A 23,441-nucleotide genomic window follows, 5' to 3' on the forward strand; every position below is an offset into this window, starting at 1 on the left:
TCTCTCTCTCTCTCTCTCTCTCTGTCTCTTCCCTCCTCCCCTTTACCCTCCCAATACCCTCTTCTTAAATAAACTCTACATTCGCACTCCCTTTGAATGGCATATTCAGTTTCCTCGCCCACCATGGGGCCCACCGAGGCCCTTCTTTCTCAATACCTTTATTACTATTAGAAAAGGCACATTAAACTTCTAAAGGGAGTTTCACTCTTGTCTGCTGAAATGGCAGGCACTTGAAGGCACACAACAGTGTTTATAACCAGAAAGCCAAGACTCTTCTTGTACTGTATAATCTCTACTTTTCCCTAACATCACCCAGCACACTCTGCTATGAAGAAAGGTGTAGGGTTTACAAATATCTGATACTGTTTGATTGTGGATGTTCTCTTTTTCTTCTGCTCTTCCATGCTTATGTGACACAGACATCAACCTTTTTCACACTTGTTTTCAAAGGGCGTTGATATCCGATTGAATACTAACATCTAGATACACTTTTCTCAAAAACAACTATTTGCTTGAAAGTTTCATTGTGACTTTGTTTATTTTAAAAGGCCAAGTGCATCATTTGGCCTTTGTGTGATTCACCTGGTAGTGTATACCATTCACATAGTTCTTTGTTAGGTCAAATATGTCTCACGCTTAGACCGTTCACATAGTTCACTGGTAGATCTTATATGTCTCACACTTAGACCGTTCATGTGGTTCATTAGTAAATCCTATATATCTCATGCTTATACTGTTCACGAAGTTCACTAAGAGATCTTATATGTCTCATGCTTAGACTGTTCATGTGGTTCACTGGTAGATCCTATATGTCTCATGCTTAGACTGTTCACGAAGTTCACTGGTAGATCTTATATGTCTCATGCTTATATCATTCACGTAGTTCACTGGTAGATCTTACATGTCTCACACTGGACCACATTCTCTCCAGCAGGGACCATGTAGAGGAGGAGTTCTGTGAAGCCATAATGTTCCTGGCTCTGCTCTGTTAAATTTCCCACTTCCAAAGCTACCTGAATTCTCTCCTTTCTCTTTCTATTATGAAAACATAGATTCTTTTTTTAATTGTTGATTTATTTTTATGTGTATGTCATTTGCCTCTCTATGTACCCTATGGGGGGCAGAAAAGAGCATCAGATCCCCTGAGTCTGGAGTTATAGACACTCGTGAGCTGTCATATGGGTACAAAGAATCAAACCCAGCTCTTCTGGAAGACTAGCCAGTTCTCTTAACCATTGAGATTCCCTCCAACCCTGAACACACAGATTCTTTAGACTCTCTTCCATTATAAATGTTACAGACCTCCTGATACCTGAAATTGAAAGAACAAAAAGAAACTTGATCTCTGAGGTACAGTTGAGAGATAGGGAAAATAGGAGAAAGTCATGCCGCGCATGCCTGTGTCATTCACATCCCACTATTGAACATGTATTTCCCAGATTTAAGACTCCAATATGGGGCTGGAGAGATCCCTCAGCAGTTAAGAGCACTGATTGCTCTTGCAGACGATCCAGATTCAGGTCCCAACTCCCAAACCGTGGCTCACCTCCACATCTGCAGTTCTCACCTCCAGGTGATTCAAAGCCCTCTTCTGACCTCAGTAGGCACTACATACATGTGGTGTACATGCGTACATATAGGCAAAACATCCTTACACAAAAAATGAAAATAGATAAAATAGATCAATCTTGAGGAGTCTAATAACTTCTTGAATTAAAATTGCCATTCTTTCTCTACAAAGAATGGGTAGAAATAAACTGAGACTAATTCCAGTGTAGAATTGAATGGACCCACAACTGTGAGTAACCCTAAGGCTCTCAGACTGAGAAGCAGGATGCAGGCAGAACCCAGGAATGTTAGATCTGTACTGAGGAAGAGAGAACGTAGGCAGAGGTGCCTTGTGGAGTGACTTACCTAAGCATTCTCATCGTGTGTCAGACAAAAGCCTGCATAGGGACTTACTTCGGTTGGTTCGTGTAACTCACTCTGTTCTCTCTCTGATAGCATAGAACACTGCAAGTGTGCACATTGTGGTTAAAATTCAGGGACACTGCTCAGCAGTGATGGCATTTATATAATGATGCCTAAGCAAGCATGGCAAAGTGCTTAGGTAACTGTGAGAGTAGTCATTTGTTAAGGCACCTTTATACTACATTCCCTGAGTTAGTATAGAATATATGTAGGTTGGGCTGGAATTCTGTTAGCCCTATTTAACACTGTCTAGTCCTCTGAAGACATATTTTGAATGCCATGAAATATGCTTTTTCTTTATAGACTTCTCAAAATAACAATCTCTTTGATGAAATTGAAATTGATGTGCTTCCTTTAGCTTTATCTAGGCTTCTGGTGAAGGGCTAGAATAGAGCAGGTCAAGAGCATTTGGGATAATGTACATAAATGAAAAGAGACAGAATATTAGGTATCTGTGAACTATTCATTTCTCCAGCTCCTTTTTATATCACTCACCTTCTCTGAATTGTTCTGTTAAGCATCAGGAAGTCCATGTCTTCCTAGACTCATGCTTCTTCATCTTCTATAGTTAGGATCGTGTTGATGCCACTTGTCTGTCTGGTGTGGCTCTTTCTCATCTCCTGAGAAGATGTCATGAAGTTTAAAAATATGTAAACTTACATTTTTAAAATGTTGATAAGCAGTATTTTCATTTGAGATTCACTATAGATCTTTATGACTACAAAACTTAGTTCTGGAAATTGATGAGTTGGTACACATAAAATTAATGTATTTGTTCCTCAGTCACATACTATGGCAGAGACAGCTGCCTGACACCCAGAATTTATGTTCTTCTTTCTGGATTCCAAAACCCTAACTGGTAGCTAGATATTTTGCCATACAGACAAGCTGCCACATTTCTCTTCTTACCTCCAGCTGGGTTTGGTGGCATGATTTGGTCATGATCAATGAAGGGTTCATAGAAACACTCCATGGGACTTCTGTGTAATTTTTTTTAAAGGTAAGGGTATCTTCTTCATCTCACTACGTGAGTATGCAGGCTGGGAAGCCAGGGTGGATCACGAAAACAATGTCACAGCCTAAAATGTCAACAGGGATGCCGGAGAAGACTGAGGCCCTGGTGACCTCAGCACGTGCTTGTGTCAAGTTTAGAGGTTAGCACCAGTGTTCATTTATGTGAGGAAGATTTTCTCTAAAGAACCCTAATTGGAGTTAGGATAAATGTAGGTTGTTTCCTTAATGCTCTCAACTAGTAAAACCCTATCTTGGTAAATTAAGAATATAACTTCTAGTAGAAAATAAGTCATGTTTTAAGGTAGACCTAGTTTAATTTTAAACCAAAACATGCAGTTGGAGATGGTAAATGGTTCCCAAATGCCTACCAGTGATTAAACCCCACATTGCCTGACACAAGGGAATCTGTGTCTCTCCTACAATCCGTTTCTCATTGATACAGGAAGTGAGCTCAGTTATGAAACATGCTTTTCTGTACTGGCATCTAGGAGCAGATCTTCTTAACAGCCATGAAATCTCCTGGTGCCCACTGTGTGGAACGAACTGTAGAAAGGTAGAAAGGGGCTTAGGGCAGCCATTGGAGCTTTTCACTTGTACGTTCATGGTCCTGTTCCCAAGCCCCACATCATCCTCCACCCAGGACATTGATTTCCCTCCATTTAGTAATACTTTCTCAGATAATTGATGTACTAAGTCTATTTTTATTCTGAGGGAATATTGTCGTGGGCTCTGATTTTCAAAGAACAATCATAACCACAGTACAAGTGTTAATGTCTTAATGTGTTTCTGCTTGAGAGATGTTAATTTGAGAAGTTTTGTTCCTGAAGACTCAGTGACATCAAAAGGTTGAAGAAATCATCCAGTATTTATTACTGAGTTTCCTGCCTCTTAAGTTCCGGAAGAAAATAGAGGAAAGGATTTGATTTTAGGTCTTTATTTTTATTGGGTTTTTTTTGTTAATCAAAATATCCACCCTGCTACTTGTGAAATTAAAATCTGTGCTAGAGAAAATAAGTACCACCTGGGCTGCGTTTTTTTCTACCTCCTCTAGAGAACACTATGCAAAGGAGAGTATGCAAAGTAATAGGGCATGCTCATTTCACTGTATGTGTGCTTACCTGGTGTGAGACAGTAGATAATCCTCATTTCAGAGTGCTGGGACCAGAAACACAGTTTACAGAGGGTGTGACATCAGGTTACTGGAATATCTAACAGTTTTGCCAACCCTTCAGAAAATTACTCAGAAAGTATAATCTGTAGTTTTAGTAAAGGGGTGTGTGTGTGTGTGTGTGTGTGTGTGTGTGTGTGTGTGTGTGTGTGTAGGGGGTGAGGGAGAGTCACACAGCAAGGTCTTATTAAAACTACATGTTGCTCAGTTTAAGTGTTTCCCATTCTGCAAAGGTAAAAGCCATTTTCTTGTTGGAAAAAGAAAATTTTAGATATACTTTCCTAAGGTTGTTGCAAGTCTTTTAAGCCTCTACAGTTGCAACATGGAATATTAATTTCAATGGGTTCTGGATGGTTTTGGTTGATCAGATAGAAAATATCTTATATTCTAAAAACTGGTATATTCTAAGAACTTAGCCAGTAGCCTGATCACTTGTTATACAGTAGGATTTAATGCTTTCCAGCAATACATCTTGATAAAAAGAACCTCTTATATAAATACTAAACCTATTTTATCCTGCATAACACACAAGGTCAGCTAAGGTATATGTGGTAGTTTGAATGAGAAATGTCCCCCGTAGACTCATGGATTTGAACCCTTGTTTTCCCGTTAGTGATGTTGCAAACCTTTAGGGGGTGGAGCCTTGTTGGAGGAAGTAGTCACTAGGAGCAGGCTTTGAGTTTGCCAGTTCTTGTTCCCTTCTTCCTTTGTACAGCAGATGACATTCAGCCAACTTCTTACTCCTGCCAGCATGTCGTGCCAATCCCACCATATGGACTCCAGCTCCCTAAGCCAAAATAAGCTACTTCTTACTTAAATAGCACAACAATAGAAAAGTAATTAATACAGCATATTTGGGGTAGTGATGCTGGATGAGAAGTGTGTAGGAATTCTGTACTATTTTTGTCATTTTTCTGTAAATCTAAAATTATTTCAAAATAGTTCTATATTGAAAGCCAGAGTGAGCCCAGGAGCACCAGTGTCTTCAAGTGTGGAGGAGAAATGAGGAAAGCTGACCATCCTCACTGACACCGTCATTGAGAGGATAGGGCAGTGCATCAAATCCAGCTGCTGTTCATGCTGTGACACTTGTCATCTGACTTCACTCTCTTCCCACCTCTGGTAACCTCTTCCTTTTCTGCAAAAGTTGTTCTTGCTTCTTTAAAGCTTTTGTGGTTACTTTATTTAAGGTGAAATGTTGCCTCACTGTTGCCAAGTCACTAAAACAATCCTTCTTTCTTCATTTCTCTTTGTAATCCATTCCACATCCTCTGGGCATGCCGTGGTTAAGCCCTCTTACCTAAGAGCTGGGCCTAATGGCTACTGACATTTAATCAAATAACAGTTATAATACATTTACTCATAAGTAAAAGTTGAATAAAATTTGGGCACTGACATCTAAGAGAATGGGGATTTCATCATCAAATATCTTAACAGAACCCATTTTGTTAAATAACCATAATTACAGGTTTTGAATTTATGATTCCAGAGGATTTTGCTGTTCTGCATTCTTTGAAGCCTCAGAGGCGATGGTTGTGCTCCAGCTTCTGGAAATACCTAGAATGGCTCTAAAAACAGCCAGGGCTTCTTTAGAACATCAGTCCCTGGAAGACTTTCTCATCCCAAGGCTTTATGCTCCCAGTTGTCCAAGCTTGCCTCCTGCATTCTGAAAACTGTCCTGAGACCTGAGGAGATAGCTTAATTGATAATGTCCTTGCCTTGCAAACAGGAGGACCTAAATTTATCCCTAGAGCTCACATAAAAAGAGGGGTGGTTTGAATCCCAATGCTGAGAGGGCAGAGATAGGAGAATCCCTGGGGCTTTCTGCCAGCCTTGCCTTGGTGAGCCCAGGACAGTGACAGACCCTTCTCGAAGGAAAAGGAAGAAAATGGTGAATGGTGCCTGAGGAAGAAACACCAAAGGTTATATCCTTGAATCTCTACACATACATACACACATACAGGAACACACACATGCACACGCACACACACACGTGTGTTTGGAAATATATAAGTAGATTGTTAAGATGAGTATTTAAAATAGCATTAAAAATGCTGGTTTGTCTGGTCATATGAAGATTTGTGCTTTCCCTGTTAAGGATTTGGAATGTTTTCTTTATTGACTCTGACACAAAAGGACTCTAGAGTCTTGTGCCTCCTGCTCTCTTCTGACAGTAGTCATGTTTGGTGAAACCGCTGTTTTCTCTTTGTTTCTGTGACTAAGTCTTGATGTATCAGAAAATCATTTCCCCCATTATTTTGTGCTAACTCGAGCTTACATCTGGCGCAGTTTGCTTATGTCTGACTCATGGCAGCAGCTCAGCTGATGGGGAAGGGAGGGAGCTTCAGAATAGCCAAGAACCTCCCCATGGGGATAAACAGCTTAACTTGGTTTGTTTTGTTCCAAGCTCCTCCTTAGTACGTTGTCTGAAAAAAGTGTCTCTGTGCTGGTGACTTCATTTCTTCAGTGGCTCATAATGTAATAGACTTTGTTAGTCTCTTTTTATAGTTTATCTCTTGATCATGTGGGGGGGAGGGCTAGAAGCTGCTTTATTTTCTGGCTTTGGGAACTTGTTTTTTGTTGCTGTTATTTTTATTATTATTTTGTTATTCTTTGTTGTATTATGTTTGCATTTTGTTTTGTGAGACAGGGTCTTATTCTGTAGCCCAGGTTAGCATAAAACTCACTCTATAGCCCAGGCTGACCTCACATTTACTACAATCTTTCTGCCTCAGTACTCTGAATTGAATGCTAGAATTATAGACATGAGTATCATCCCTGGGCTTCTCTTTGAGTGTTTTAAGCATTTGTAACTCAGATTTACTGTAAAGTTGTCTGGTAATCCCATTTTTAATGAGGAGGATGGTAAGAGCTGCTGAACTGACACCCTTTCCTCTTCTCAGGGTTTGAAAGTATCAGCCTTTCCCAGCAGTAAAGCCCAACTCACCGGGTTCTCTGGCAGCCCAGCCTAGAAAGAGTATACCCATTACAAAGGCGACCTGAGCCAGATTCCACACAGCAATCTGTGTGCATATCATCCAGGCAGCAAGCTCATGTTTTACCCACAGAGACCAAAATACCTAATGTCATCCTTTTCATGTTCGCCTCAGCAGAGCTAGCCATGACAGCCCACAAGGGTAGTCTCTAAACCTCTGAGAACCTCCAGGAATATTACCAAAAAAGACCTCTCCCATAACTTAGCCAGGAGTCATACTTTTTGATAAACACACCCCCACCTGAAGAAAGAAAAAACACAGATAGATGTCACATTGTCCTCATTCAGAAAAGGGACAGCCGATGCTCCTATTATTTCTTTAAAGAGCTGGTTTGGAAAAACATTTGTGTGGATTTCATTTTGTCCACATCATGTTACAACTTCAGGAGCAGTCATAAAAATTAATACTAACTCTAAATTTGGATTTACAACCAAGTATGGGTGAACCAAGTTGCTATTGTGGTTGTTTGTTTGTTTAATAATAGCCTTTCACTAAAGAGGACATTTCATCTTAGAAAAGTATTATTTTACTATGTATCTAATTTTTCCCACTACTAGCCCAATAAATTCAAATGAAAAACCTTAAACAGACATTTAAAATATATCCTTTTAATTTTTTATGATTATGTTTGTTTTTCATTATAAAAGTAATTCATGACCATTTCCATAGCTAAAAATACATAGAAAAGAAAAAAATTCAAAATATTTTTTGATCAGGTATAGACCAGAATTAAACGCCAACTGAAAGAGCTCGGCTGTACACTAATGTGACAAATACTCTTTCTGTATTTAATGGATTTTCTCAGCCAGGGGGCTTTGTATTCAATCAGTCTTTTACTCTTATACAGAATTCCTTCTAAACCTCTGATGCACTGGAGTCCACGGCTGTTCTTTCAGGATACATCATATGATGTTCTAATTCATTCATAATGCCTTTTATACATGAAATTGCTATATCATAGAAGCCATTCTGGGTGAAAAATTAATACCACTAGAGCCCATTGTGTGTGTGTGTGTGTGTGTGTGTGTGTGTGTGTGTGTGTGTGTGTTTAACAGGTCATGAAATAGAATGTACACTGTATTTTTATTATTCTATGAAAATTGTGGATCAAACAAGTCAACTTCTAGTTTCAGGACTTTATCTTTCAAGAATATGTGTGTTACCATAACTGTGTGTGTGTATGTATGTGTGTGTGTGTTTGTGTATGTTTTATGACTTCCATAAGTAAAGCAAAATTAGCTCAAAAGGAAAAATTTCCTTCTAAAAATCTTGCTTTAATTTATCTATTTTATTTTATCTAGTATTTTCATTATTCTTATTTATTTTTCTTAATTATTTTTGATTACTGGGCATGGTGGGACATAACTGTAATCACTGCACTCTAGAGGCACAGACAGGTGTTCCAGACTTGTATTGTCGACACATGAGACACACTCAAAACAGCACAAACAGAAAAAAATAAAACATTTTTTTCCTGGTTGTAATTCAAGAACAGTGAGTGCCTAGGTAGGGTGGCCCAGGGCCAGATAGGTTTATGTTGGGAGGGGTGGTAGGTAGCCATTTATACTTGAATTTGATGTAGTGTCAGCTGGGCACTTGTTTTATCTTAGGAGGCAGAGCTGTGAGTTGGGCCTGTGGATGAAGGGGAGCCTCTGCATTTACAAGGGCATTCTATATACCAGGGCCTTATCTTTATGTTTTTATATAAAGTGGTTGTTCCAGCATAGGTTGTGAGAGGAAAGACTTGTGGGTGGAATCAGCCACCTATTACAAAAGATGAGCATTCTGAGAAGTGAAAAAGGAACTCTTGCCATATGTTTTAAGGGAGTCTTGTTTGATGTGGTAGGTAACCTACTCAATGACAAGCAGATTCAGCAAGCAGAATGCACGCATGTATACATGAGAGTGCACACAGACACTAGAGTGCTGAGGTTTCTCTCCAGCTCCTGAGATAAGCATGCCTGTCAGACAGTACCTTGCAAATGATCTAAGGCATTTCTTCAGTATTGGGTGTGCTTTACTGCTGTGTCCTTCTGCCACATACCACGAACACACAGATTGTTCCATGTATTGCCATGTTGAATACTGCCACCAGCCACTGCAGCTGGGGTTTGCAGGTTAGTTGTCTGGTTCTGATCTCATGTAAGGGAGATTGCCATGAGCATGATACTTTTCCACTCAGAAGGGCTTCACTTTCAATTGTGCATGTTCTGAGAGTAGTCAAAATAAGAGATTTTTAAAATGTGTGCTTTTGAGATGGAAACAGCAACACATAAACTTTTATTTGGGTATAAAGGTTATGTTCTATGATTCTGAGTTACTCAAGAAAAATAGATGTCATATGTGTTGAGAAGCTTCAGGAGATATGCCAGCACATAGCTTCTGTAACCTTTGAGCATGCTCCAGTGAAAGCACATGGAGAACTTGAATAGGGCTGTATGCCACATAAGTCATCCAGATGCTGGAGGCTGTGGCAAGCAGTGACTGTTGCTGCCCAAGGTGTTTTCAAAGACACAGGCAACTTGGCACTAAAGTGCTGAAGCACTGAGAGTCTGTTATTTTCAAGATACTGAAAATAATACAAAAACAAATTCCACATAATATTTCTTGAATGCAGATAATTTACTTTCATGTAGATAGTATCCAGAAAGTGACCCCATCTAGCGTAGGAATCTGCCTTCACAGTTCATTATACGATAACCAGGACAGGTTGTAACTTCTTGGTAGTGAGATGGGTGGCTAGTAATATAACTATTCCTCTTGATACACACACACATACGCATATGTATGTATTTATATATATATATATATATATAGTTAGTTAGTTAGTTAGTTAGTTAGTTAGTTAGTTAGTTGTATATCGTCAGATGCTTAGAAGACTCTAGCAATAACAATTTCAAATGCAGTACTTTCCAAATAGGCTCTTAGTTTGTTCTCTAATAATACCACAAGCTTTAATTGGAGGAAAAGTGAGTGTGTTGTGTATTTTTCTGAATGTTGGAGATTACCCAAGAAAATCAGGTCGTATGTGGAACTGACCTTGAGGATACCAAACTTGAGTAATCTGAAGATGACCTTGTTCTCATGTGACTGTCTGAGCTAAAAAAGAGTATTGTGTAACTTCCCCACCCTTGTGGATAAATGATCTAAGCCAGCGATCATTGTTCATCAATACTCATTCAGGGTTTTGTGCTTCTGATATTCTAAAAACATGAAGGTTTGGTTTGCTTTGGTTTAGTGAGAATGGGTAGTTGCTTACTTAGCTTTTGAAACAAGATCTTACTGTATCAAATTTGTGATCCTCCTACCTCAGCCTCACAAACACTTGGATCACAGACATATATGAGCATATGTGGGCAAAACAGATTTTTTTTATATTCCAGTTTAGTGACCATATTAAATGATCAGTTAAACTTGAGAACTCCCTTTTAGAGAGACACCTTTAAAATTAAGCCTGCAGTTTGCCATTTTGTTCAGAAGATGCCAGAACATGAAGGAGCATACTTCCTGCCATGGCTCTAACAGTACACGCAGGTCACTTTCTGGGAAACATGTGCCTGAGTTGACCCATATGAGCCAAACTTACAGATGTAAAGGTTGCATTTTCTGTGTGGAGAAGGCATTGTCATTATAACCATATCATTGTACTAAACTGGGGAATTCTTTTCCCAGATGGACTTTGATAACCAGATTAGTAAAGGTCCATCCGTGTACACTACAGAATGCACTGGCATCCAAAGAGAAGCAGCGGGGAAGGGAAATTAGGGCACCACAGAAAACAAAAGCCATGATTATTTAATGTATGGATAGTCTCTTGATTCTTTTAAGTAGAACTTCATTTTAGAATCTGCTTACTTTGTCTGGAATTCATACGATTTGGTCATAATTCCTAAAATCCCTGGTCATAGGTCATCCTACAAGGACCTTGGAGTAAAAAAATGTAGTATAGTCTAGACAAAGCTTTTATAATGCAAATACATATGTTTCTGGCAAATTGCATCTCTCCTAACCTCAGTTTCCTTATCTTTAAAATGAAGAGGCTTAAACAAGATATTCTTTAAGCTTCCAGTAGCTCTAACACAGCATGCCAATAAATCTTCACTGCCATCAGCCACCCTGCATTGAGTGTTTCCTATGAGTGCTGAGTGCCCTAGGGCCGGCTTCCTGATGCTGCCTACATCAAAGGGCGCTGCTTATATACTAAAGGAGCTGAAAAGAACTAAGATGAGCAGCACAAAAGGAAGAGGCGCTAGCAAGCATGTCAGAAAGTAAAGAAGTTAGCTGTAATAACGCAAAGCCCTTCGTACGTCTGGGAGTATCTTTAAAATGGCCTCAGATGATAGGCTTTGCAGGACAGAATCTCCCAACTGCCACACACTTTATTTAATTAAAGCCGGCCACCCTGGCAACCTTAATCTCTTAGGATAAGTTCTCCTCACGTTAAAAGACTAAAATTCTTAATTACAGACACACCAACTATCTTAGCATGTATACCGAAGCCAAATCTTGATTGCCGAACTCAGTAGAAGAAAGATATTAGGAATTCCTTTAGGACTGTTGTGTCTTTGTCTAAGTGCTTTCTGTCTGGTCCTCTGTTGGGGGAATGTGGTGGTTGGGTTCAGGGCAGCAAATAGATAGTGCCGGAGTCATAGCTACTGAGAGCTAGTTACACCGCCTGCCCTGTTGAATAAAGGGGTGGCATTTGTTTATTCAGAATGTTCATTGCGTATTTACTGTGTGTCAGGTATTCTTCTAGGACATAGATATTCAAACCTGGGAAGTTCTTATTATAATCACACACACGCACGCACACACACACACACACACACACACACACACATGCACACATCTGACCTGAGGGGTTCTCACTATAATCATACACAGAGACATACATACATACACCTACATAAATACATAAGAATTATGCAGTGTTAAGTGTTATCAGTGTTAGTTTGGGTTTTGTTTTGTTTTGTTTGTTTGTTTTTGAGTCAGGGTTTCTTTGTGTAGCTAACCCTAGCTGTCCTGGAACTCACTCTGTTTTCCAGTCTGGCCTCCAACTCAGAGAGATCTGCCTTCCTCTGCCTCCAGAGTGCTGGTATTAAAGGTGTGCACCACCCAGCAGGGATTTTTTTTTAAATAAACACATTAGTAACCCACTGGCTTTGTTCAGAACCTAAACACTTACTTGTTTGCTTTTTATTTTCCATCAGCAAACAGTTATTGAGTCCTATCAGTCACATTAAGAGGCCAGTTTCTAGGGGGATAGTTCATTTGGTAAATTATTACCATGCAAGCCTGAGGACCAGTGTTCAAATCCTCAGTACTCAGGTACAACACTGGGCCTGGTGGCATGTGCCAGTAATCCCAGCAAAGGCAGGATGGGAGGATGGGAGGATGGGAGGCAACAACAGACAAATCCCTGGAAGCTCCTGAGCAAACCAGCCCGGACTGTGAGGAAGGTCCTAGTGATACTGTCCCAAACTAAAGGGGGACAGTGCGTAAGGATCAACATCCCAAGTTGTTGGCTGTACACACACTACGTATGAATAAATAGGTAGTTATGAAGAACTAAATCACATACAGACATGTATGTATATGTACATGTTACCTGTATATAATACTTGCTGTGTGTACTCAGAAGTAACACTTGAGCTAAGCAGATAAATAATCAAAAGAAGTCTGGATTTGTGTGCACGTGTTTGTGAGAATATTTGGTTGGGGAGAAAGTAAGGAAAGGAAGAAAGGGACTTTTTCCCTCACTCCAGCTCTTTGAACAGTGCATCGGATGACAAACCTGTATAATGACTTCTACTCAGACTGGACAAGAAAAAAAATGTAGTATGACCGCTAGAAACATTGTTCTTGAGTACACACACCACTGTGAGAAAGCATTTCCTGAAAGTCCTCCCACTGCAGAAGAAATTGAAATCTCAGGGAATTTTTTTTCCCTTTATTGGTCAGATGTCCCTTCCAAGAAGCACCAGGCTGCCTCATCTCAACCTGCTCCCCTTACCAAGGAAACGGAAGTGGTCATAGTCTTTGCCACCAAACCATGGGTGAAGTATAATTATGCTACCTCTGTGAGACAATGTAGGAGCAAACATCTGCAGGACTGAATCAAAAAAGCCACGAATGCAGCTAGACCAAGCTGTGAATCATCCATGGACTCAGATTAAAGGAGTTGTGTTGTGTTTACCTTTCTCCTTATTTTCTTTGTAATTGAGAAGACTGACTCTGTTGGCTCTGGCGCTGGGATCTGAGGGGATATATGGATTTCAGGCATTGACTCCTGCTCTAGTGTTTGCCACATCACAACTGTAAAGCAGATGGACGATGATAGTGAATAGTGGGTTTGAAGTCTGCTTTGTCCTCTCTGCACAGTTTGCTTTTGCTTTAAAAGGTCAGGATAAATAGAAAATGTTAGATGTGTTTTGACTAAGTAATCCAGTCCTTGAATTTTAGCTTCAGTAACAAAGGAGCAGAAATTACTATAAGCTTTATATCCAAAAGAAATAAAGTTACAACTGCTTTTTTTTACTTTGTAATAGTTCTCTTTTATTTTCAATTACACGTGTGCATGTACATGAATACAGTACCAAGGAAGACCAGAAGAAGACCTTAGATCCTCTGGAGCTGGAGCTATAGATGGTTATAAGCCACCAGATGTGGGTGCTGGGAGCCAAACTGAGGTCCTCCGGAAGAGCAGTTTCCTCTCTACTGCAGGGCATGGCTCCAGCCCCAGCACAACTCTGATTGCTTGTCATGGTTGTTATATGTCTGTCACCATACTTAATCGCTTTCTTAGATTAAGGCATGGAACATGGTAAATGAAGCCTAAGTTTCTACTCTAGAAATGATTGTTAAGAATCTATTTTCTTTAAAAACTTGGTTTTTGTTTTGTTTTGTTTTCTTATCCATTAGAGAGCAGAAAGACAGACTCGAACTATGGATTCAGCTCAATATGCGGAATTCTGTGAAAGCCGGCAGCTAAGTTTCTGTGAGTACAGATTTAACTTCACTTTTGGGTGTGTGAGGAATTGTGTTACAGACATCCTAGACTGTGACATGTTCTCTGTTCTTTAGAAACTAATGTATTCAATATTTGACGTTACGGAAACAGCATCTGTACTGGGGGGCCCCTGAAGATTTTTCTATGTTCTGCGACTATAGTCAGTTGTGTTAGGAGATTTGAGAGCATATGCATACACAGACAGCAGTGGAATTATCCGTACAGCCTTCAGTCAGAACAGTTTCTTTTTTCTTGCAATTCTTACTTTAGTTTCTCATTTTTTAGTAATGTTTACTGAAGTACAGTATTGCTGACTGTACTGGTCCATAGTGAACATTAATAGTCATGACATCTAAAAGCTCCCAATATTAATTATAAACCCCAAATTCCCCTTTATGCACACTCATGTTACCACAAAGTAGCATCTCAATAGAGTGTTTCATTTTGTCCTTAACCTCCTACTGTAGCATGCCCTGAGCGCTAACCAGAGTCGTGAGTCAGTCCTCTTGCCACAGGAGTAAGAGCAGAAAAGTCAGTGCCTTCCCATCACTGAACAGCGGTTTCTAAAAAGCACTTGCGACCTTATAACAGTGGACTAGATTGTGTGTCAATAGCCCAGTGACAACTAAAGTCCTTGGGGTAAAGGTCAAAAAGAAAGGGCAATGAAAAGTCCATTTAAAAATATGACAAAGGCGCGCATGACCCTGATCTGAGAAGTTATAGAAACAATGATGTCTTTAAATGAAAAGCAATTGTGTGGTCACGATAACCATGTATTTGATTTGGAAAAAGAAAATGAGAGCAGCATTTTAGATCATGAAGTGCAAATAAATGACACATTTCTAATAGCACTGCCCCATGCAAACATCAGTAAAATATAAGAAAACATGTTTTGGAAGATTTTTTTCCTAACAAAATATATTTTCCAATCTGACTAACAACTTGGCATCAGACATCTGTGAAGCATTAAGTAAATGACACTTCAGATCGTGGCAATTTCAGCAAATGAGAGGGTTTTGTATGGTAATTTTGGGGTTTAAATACAGCATTCAAGTATTTTATAAGCATAAATCTCCAGCTCATAAAGCAGCATTTAGTGCAGTTGAACTATTTTTTAAATCATATTTTAAACTGAATTTACAAGAAGAAATGAAGTGCTGTTGCACACTAAAACTGATGGCCTTAGTCTGGTAATGCATCTTTCATTTGAAAATTAGATTTTATTTCTTTTCTACTGTTCCATTGAGCACACACAAGAAAACTATAGTAGATGAAGCTTAATATTTTCTACTTCTGATAAAATTACAGATAAAGTAGTATGTTATGCATAATGTTCTTTTCTGTGGGGTGGGGAGAAAGGATTTTGGCATTAAAAATATTTGTTCTTATAGTATCTGTGGGAGCTTCATTTGAAGCCTAGGTGGAAGAACCTGTTTTCTATGATGGAAATACCAAAGCTGAAAAGGCTCATCACAGCAGATCGAGAAGCCAGCCTTGTGCAGGCAGAGTATTGGGCTGTTTGCAGTCTCCTTTTGATGAATTACCAGGACACTGGAACCATGACCTGTTTTTGGCAGTACCTAGGATCCCTGGTGTTGTGCGTACTGGGTGACCTCCATATGCACATTGTGGCTCATGTACACATGGCTCCCATACCCCACACAGACAGATATTTAAAAGTTGTAAAGATTGGACTTTAGAATTTCACTAAAGAAATATATTTTTGCTGGGTGTTGGAGGGGCACACCTTTAATCCTAGCACTCAGGGGGCAGGGGCAAGCATTCAAGGCCATCCTGCTGTACAAAGTGAGTTCCAGAGCCAGAGCTACACAAAGAAACCCTGTCTCAAAAAAAAAATGAACAAAACAAACAAGCATGATATAATCATTTGTGAATTTGTTACAGAAATAGGTATGGCGAGTCTGTTGGCACCAGGTATTTTGATTTCTGGTTGTGCAGCGGGTACTTAGACTTCTGCATTCTGAGCGCTTCCAGTCTCACAAAGACACTGCTAATTCTCTTCCTCATGGCTGAAAACTAATAATGGCCCTTTTCTTACCTTCAAAATAAATAACTTACAGCAGCTTCTGTGCTTTTTCTGTGTTCTAATGCTCTGTCAGAGGGAAATGGGCAATAAGTTCCATTTTATTGATCTTGCCAAAATGCTGCCTCTTCACTTGAACTTCAGAAGTATTCCACAGATGTTGAACAAGTGTTTGTGAGCTGTTCCAGCTTGCTAGTTAGATGGAATGTTGCCTGTCAGAGGATGTGAAGACTGGTTACTTTAGAGAGATAGCTTTAAGGGGGATTATCATAATTCTGCCACATTTGACAGTTTTGGACATGTGCTTCAATAGCAGAACTTCATGTCTTCTGTGATTTATTTAAAAGAAAACTCTCCTGTATATGGAATGTATGAGAATTCTGACTAGAGCCAAACAGCATGCTCTGAGTTGAGACTTTTACAGACTAGTAAGGCCAGAATAGTCAAAAGGATGATCTTTTTTAAAGATTCCCTTGCAGATTTTATTTAAAAAAAAAAAAACAACTTTACTAACCACCTTTTACCCTCTAATTTACTAGTTATATTAGTCATGGCTAAGCAAGGTTCTATGTCAAATTCAGATTAAGCTCTGCTTAGTACTGGGACAATTACAGTGTTTGATGGTTAGTTCTGTTTGTTTTTGTTTGTTTGGGTTTTTTGTTTAGGTTTTTGGGTTTTTTTGTTTGTTTGAAACAAGGTTTCTCTGTGAAGCCTTGGCTGTCCTGGAATTTGCTTGTAGTCCATGCTGGCTGCAAACTTAGAGATCTTCCTGCCTCTGCCTCCCAAGTGCTGGGATTAAAGGTGTGCCCCCATCCAGATAATTACAGGTATTTAATGAAAGGTGTGTGCTGCTTGGTTCCATGTCTGCATGATACAATTAGGTATCCAGGAGCTTCGGGCATATTCTCTACCAACAAAGAACTAAGGTCTGAGAAATCTATGCACATAGGAAATATTTGTAGTTGTGTCCGTAAATGTTGTAAGAAGTGTGCCTTTGGCCTGGATGGTCAGGATTGTGTGGATGAAGAAGGGTGAGGGGAGAGCAGCCAGGAGCACAGAGACGAGACTCAAGGCCAGCTCAGTTCCATGGTAGTAAGGGCAGGTTGCAGTAAGTCTGGTTTGGAGAGTCAGGCCTAAGAATTCTAACATCTCCATAGTCAGCAAAGACGTAATAATTACAGGTTATCTCAGGCCAGCAATGCTTTATTTAATTCTCAATTCACAATTTTGAGCCTATTTTAGTAGTAGGTACATTTTGAGGATTGGATATGTAATTTCTTTCTCGGTATTCCTTCATCACAACTTCTTCCAGAGTTTTATTTCCATAAGAACTAAGTTGTATGAAGAAAGCAGCTTTTCTATGATAATAATTAAAACTCTGGCCAATGGTAACATACTCTAGAGCTCTGTGAGAAATACAAGGATGAAAAGGTGTGGTGTATCATGCCATCCACCATAGAGACCCGAGGTTAGAGGGTGTGATGTCCCATGTCATCCACCACAGAGAGATAAAAGATCCAAGTGCATGAGAAATTTGTAGAATGAAGCCATGGTATTGCTTCTTAACCAAGGTTTCCAACCTTGGATTTCTTAAGAAAAAAAAAATAGACGTTAAGAGCACTTCCCAAACATTGTTTCTATGGGCGTTATTTCTTCTATGCAGTTTCAGGAGAAATATTTCTATTTTCTTACAATCATGTGAAGGTTAAAACATGTTAAAAAGTAAAACATTTCTCTTCTTTTTAATTAATAGCCAAAAAAGCTTCCAAATTTCGAGACTGGCTGGACTGTGGCAGCATGGAGATAAAACCCAATGTCATAGCTATGGAAATTCTGGCATACTTAGCGTATGAAACAGTGGCACAGGTAAGAGTCTGAACTGTCAATCAACTGCTGCTGATTTCTCCTCCCTAGGTCCATGGCCAGTTCTTTATTCCACCTGCTACTCTAGTTGGAATGAGAAGAGCATAAATTTTCTTTTGAAATGCATCATATTCTATAATTTAGCTCAGTTATGTTTCTTTGTATAGCTATTTCTCGAGGCTATAAGGTTTTGTTTTGTGTTGTAGTTATTTTTACTTTTTAAAAGAATAATGTGTCTAGACCTGCACAAACTTAATATAGTCTACATTCCAGCTCACATGCCCCACTCCTAACTGTGGAGCTTTTGACAGTGATGGCTTCTAAGGGAGAGAGAACCAATTTTCTTTAAGGTTCTATCCCCTGGTAGGTTAACCATGCTCCAGCGGGTGTCCCTACTCCCAGGCATATAAAGCCAGCACAAATTGGACTAGGATTATTAAAACAGAAGACGAGGATGGGGTAGATCTGGGAAGAACTAGAAGAGTTGGGGGTGAATATGAGTTAAATACATTGTTGGCATGTATAAAATTCTTGATAGTTTAACAAAAATATATTTAAAATGTCTGATTCTTCAACTTTATTGTAACTATATATGGAATGCCCACTTTTTCTCAATGTTGAAGTCTTATATCCTCAACAGATTTGTTTAAAATCTTGTTTCTGATTTTTTTAAATAAGTGGCTGTCAAAGTCTGTGACCCTTTATCTCTGGAGATATGCGAGTGTGGTCCCTCCTGGGTATGGTCACTAGGGTACAGGATCAGCCACTTGTTAGCCCATTTTGAGAATGGAGACCCCTAAGCTAGCCTGGAATCCCAGGGCTCACAGTACAGAAATCCCCATTTAAAATGCTCCATTGTTGATAACAAAATGAAATTTGAAAGCTGCTCCCTTAGAAAATCAAACTTGTCGTTTGTGATGGTGGATTGGCCCAGTCACCAGTCAATGATAGGTTGTGGTCACTTCCAAATGGATGGCAGACAGTATTAATGTCAATAACCTTCTGAGTGTGCTACCCTCTTCTATGGCATTAGTGATTATTTCCAGTTATATCACTTTATATTTGTTACTCTGTTCTTCAGGTAGTGGATCTGGCTCTTCTCGTGAGGCAGGATATGGTTTCCAAGGCAGGGGACCCCTTCAGCCATGCCATTTCTGCAACCTTCATTCAGTATCATAACTCAGCTGAGGTGAGTATCAGAAAGTCTGAGAACACATCTATGTACTTGTTACATGTTGACATTAGTTCTTCTCTGGAAAGCGTTTTATAGGAATGCATGGTCTTTTCTTAGAGAATCTTAATCCATTGACCATTTACACAAATAATGACTGAGCATTTCCTGTGCCAAGCCCTGAGGATCCATTTAATATGATGACTTTTTTTCACCCTTTGACCCCTTTTTGTTTTTTAAAAAATAAATTAAATAATGAAATTTAATAAATTTAAAAAAATCTTTTTAAAGAATCCTTGTCTTTCCTAGCCCTTTAATGACAGACAGATGATTGCAGAACCTGTTTTGCTCTGAGACATGTGAAGTGAATAAATTAGTCTGTATAATTACAGAATGCTGGAGAAAGCTATTTCTTTGTAGCTCAAATGATGAGAGCCACTGTGGGGCTGTAGATCAATGGTACAATTCTTGCTTAGTGTACAAGAAATCAAGAGACCGTAGAGTGAACTGGGGATGTATTTTTATGTAATAACTCCTAACATCTATTCATAACTTTCCATTTCATTTAGTGATTTATCTAAACAATAATTTATATTGACATGGCTCCATCTAGCCTCAGTTTGCATTTTGGCACCTCTTGTCTGCTCTATCTCCCTTGTGCTGCTAGGATGTTTTCAATAGGAATTGGGAAATTTCAACATGTGTAACCTTTGCATAACTTTGCACGTTGTGCCTGAAAACAAGAGATGCAACAGAACATGTCGAATACATCCGTCAGCATTTGAGTGTCTTAGTAACAAACGCAGCAGTGTCATCTCATCTACTCTGCGAGCCATAGGAGACAGAGAAGGTTCACATCTGCATGTGTACTTATAAAGTGAGTTTAGGTCAAGTTGGCCAAAATGTATAACTTGAACACAGCAAAACCCATTTAATAGTACTCATCTATTTCCTGTTACTATCTGTGGATGAGTATGGTAGCTCAGACCGCTTCTAAAATACAGTTATGATTTGCTTTATGCCAAGGATTTTTTTGAATGTCTGAAAAAAAAACTATAAATCCTTTTCTGGATTTATACACATTTTTTAGTATAATTTTGGGTTGTTCAAAAAGACCCTGAAGCCATTCTATTAGTCTGTGGATTCACCATGGACCCCAAGTTATATATTCTTCACTATAATGCTTAGGATCTATGCTATGATATCTTCACATATAGTATCTTACTGACAAACCAGAAGTCAACTCAACTTTTCTCATAGCCCTTGGAGAATCAGATTGGCTTGAAATCCAAGAAGGGATTGAAATGTTTATGGCCATTAAAAAGGTCATACATCATTATCAGTCAGCATGCTTGAAAACTTCCTAAAGCTTACTTAGTTGATTAAACACTCTTTATTTTCTTTATGTTTCAAACCCCAATTATGATGTCAAAGAGCACCCTTTGCAATGTCTTTGATGCTTTATGAGTATGTGTATAGTGTGCTTTCCATTAACATCAGACAAATTTGTTGTAACATTTCTAATTGAGGAAATTTACTGTGAACATAACAACCCAGTTTTTCCTTAGCATTCAAGTGATTGCTTGCAAGTCTCAGAAAACACCCCCAACATCCCCATTCTTCTTTCTTGTTTCTCCGGGGTGGCCAAGCTACCCTGGGCAACTACTCAGCAACCACAGACGCTTTTCCCAGCTAAAGAACAGTTGAAAAAAATGTCCTATGTGTAGTGGGTTTCCTGGGCTCTCTGGGAGTCAGGAGCATGAATCTCAGAGAGAATCCTGACAGACTATCAGTGTCTGCCCCAAGCTTTCTCCTGGCCTGACATCCACCTACCCTCCCTCCCCTGTGACTGGTAGTCAAAGTAGACATTTACAGAGACTGTCTCCCTTCCTGCCCTTTATTATCTGATAGAACAGAGATAATTCCATGCTAAAGCAGAATTCTCACTCATCAGCATTGCAAATCAGTAGTTAACATGAGGGATTGTGCCAAATATGGGCCAGAGGGGCATCTGGAGAATGATAGTGGCTGTGTTCAGAGAGACTGAATGATTTGTGAAACAAACAAGCCAATAGATGAACAAGCACAGAAGCCAAGTTAGTGTATTATACTGACTTCCAAATGAACCACCTAGAGAATTAAAACAACTCTTTGCATGTCGACATCGAAGTGTTGAAGGTATGGAAGCTGGCGGGAAAGTTCATTCTGGGCCTCAGAGGCAGCAAAAGCACATTGCACGAGGACTAGAAGTGGGTAACTGGTAAAACTAAAACCTTACCAAAGAGAACTAATTGGAAGTTCTATTTTAAAAAATTTAAAACTTAGGATTGTGTAGTGTTACAGACTGCTGCGAATTATCAAAGACTAGTTCAAGATCTTGGCCGAAGTATGATATTAAAGAGATGCTCTTAGGAGATCCTGACATCAGTGCCAGTGTATGGTAATCAGTCACCAGGTTGACTGGGTTCATCTTGTCTGAGGGGCATCATCCTTAAACACTAACTACATGAGTAACCGGGCTGGTTAAGCTTGGGTTCCTGACACTAGACTAGCAAATGTAATAGCAATGGTTTTCTATATATTTTTTCACCATATGGTTTACACACATGTGGGCATGATCCCTTGGAGCTATGTAAATATTCCAAAATAGTTTCCTTAAAATTACAAACTCTGAAACAAAACTGATCCTAAGCATTTTGAGTGAAAGATACTCAGTCAAAATTAGCTTTACTGCCTCTTGTTTGATGGTGTCTCCAGACAGTCTGATCAAGGAAGTACTGTTGAGACCAGTACCAGAATTTCAACAAGGGGTTTGCAAAATCTAACATCATTTCTTCTACTATATTATAGAGAATGGTTGATCTGCAGAGTGCATGGTTAGTATGATTAATAGAATGAGGAAGGTGTGGGTAAGACTATGTAAGAAAATGACTCATAAATCTTTAATATCTATAAATTCTTAAAAGCCAGTATTGTCATATGACAAGAAAATGTCTTGTTATGGCATTTAAGGGCCATCCTGTTGGGAGAACAGAGGTCCTTTCATTCACAAATAAGCACTGGGGAAACCAGAAATGCTGAACATACAGTATTATCTCTTCAAAGGAAGAAAGATGTAACCTCTTTCCTCTTAGAAGGCTGGTTAATAGCCTAGGTGACTTTGGCTATCTCTAGGGTCAGACCACACCTGCCCCCCCAGGCATTTACCTGCCAGTGCAGGGACCTGTTTCCTAACTCCATCCTGTAGGATGTCATTCACCCAGTAAGCGCATGTGAAGGGGAGTTAAGGGGGAACTGTGGAGGAGCTTAAAAGCCTGTCTGTGATAATTGGCTCAAAGAAGTTAGAAATTGACCATAGAAAAGAAGATGCTAAAAGGACAGTTCTTCAAATATTTGATATGAAATAAATAACAGGCTTGTACTTCAAATAAATAAAAGAGCAATATTAAGAAAGGAAAGAGGACATTGCATAAAGAACAGACTGGAAGACTCGGTGATCCTAAAATGATTTTGAGCTATGGGGAAAATACTGGTAGTCACTAACACACACAGTGTCTAAAAGCCATCCATCCAGTCTGGGGAGAGTTTAGAGACTCTTTTGGAGACTTGTAAATTTAAAATACAAGCAAACTTTCCATGTTATCCAGCAAAGTTAACTTTAGAGGCAGTGCATGTATAATTTTTGTTTGAATAATTAGATTAAAAATTATTATAACTAGAACTTTAGGGGGAAGACATCCATTTCTATAGAATAGAGAATAAATTTTTAAGCTATAAATGGTATTAAATGTAAAGATAATGTATTGCTAGGAGGTGTGGTCAGTTCATCTCAAAGCCATGTCTTTGTACAGGGGTCCTGTTTGAAGTCCTGTCCAGACTCTCCTGAGAACACACCGCCTGCTACGCCAACAGCTCCCTCTTCTGGATCTCAGCATTCCGGGAGAGCCACATCCGGGTCCCTGGGGAGTGGCAGCACAGGACAAGACTCTAGTAAAAGCAAGCCCAGAAAGAGGAAAAGGGTGGGTAGGCTTTGTTGTGATGGTGGTTGTTTGTTTTGGTGTTTTGGATTTGGTTTGACTTTCTTCCTTTCTTTTATGATAGAGAGTGGAGAGAAAAATTTTGGGTTTAGGGGTTTTTTATAGTTATGAAAAAATGGTGTGTGTGTGTGTGTGTGTGTGTGTGTGTGTGTGTGTGTGTGTGTGTGT

The 23,441-nt window shown here is 39.3% G+C and overlaps 1 protein-coding gene across 4 annotated transcripts in view; it reads left to right on the plus strand.

The window, feature by feature from the left end:
- Positions 1 to 23,441, plus strand: part of Supt3h (SPT3 homolog, SAGA and STAGA complex component) — a 363,212-nt gene that overhangs the window by 260,969 nt on the left and 78,802 nt on the right. For all 4 annotated transcript variants that reach the window (XM_026785647.1, XM_026785648.1, XM_005359815.2 and 1 more), the window contains 4 exons: positions 14,071 to 14,146; positions 17,956 to 18,068; positions 19,147 to 19,254; positions 23,088 to 23,255. In XM_026785647.1, coding sequence (XP_026641448.1) covers positions 14,071 to 14,146; positions 17,956 to 18,068; positions 19,147 to 19,254; positions 23,088 to 23,255 — 465 coding nt within the window. The remainder of the gene's footprint in view (positions 1 to 14,070; positions 14,147 to 17,955; positions 18,069 to 19,146; positions 19,255 to 23,087; positions 23,256 to 23,441) is intronic.

The sequence above is a fragment of the Microtus ochrogaster genome, linkage group LG2, assembly GCF_000317375.1.
Source record: "Microtus ochrogaster isolate Prairie Vole_2 linkage group LG2, MicOch1.0, whole genome shotgun sequence".
Lineage (NCBI taxonomy): Eukaryota > Metazoa > Chordata > Mammalia > Rodentia > Cricetidae > Microtus > Microtus ochrogaster.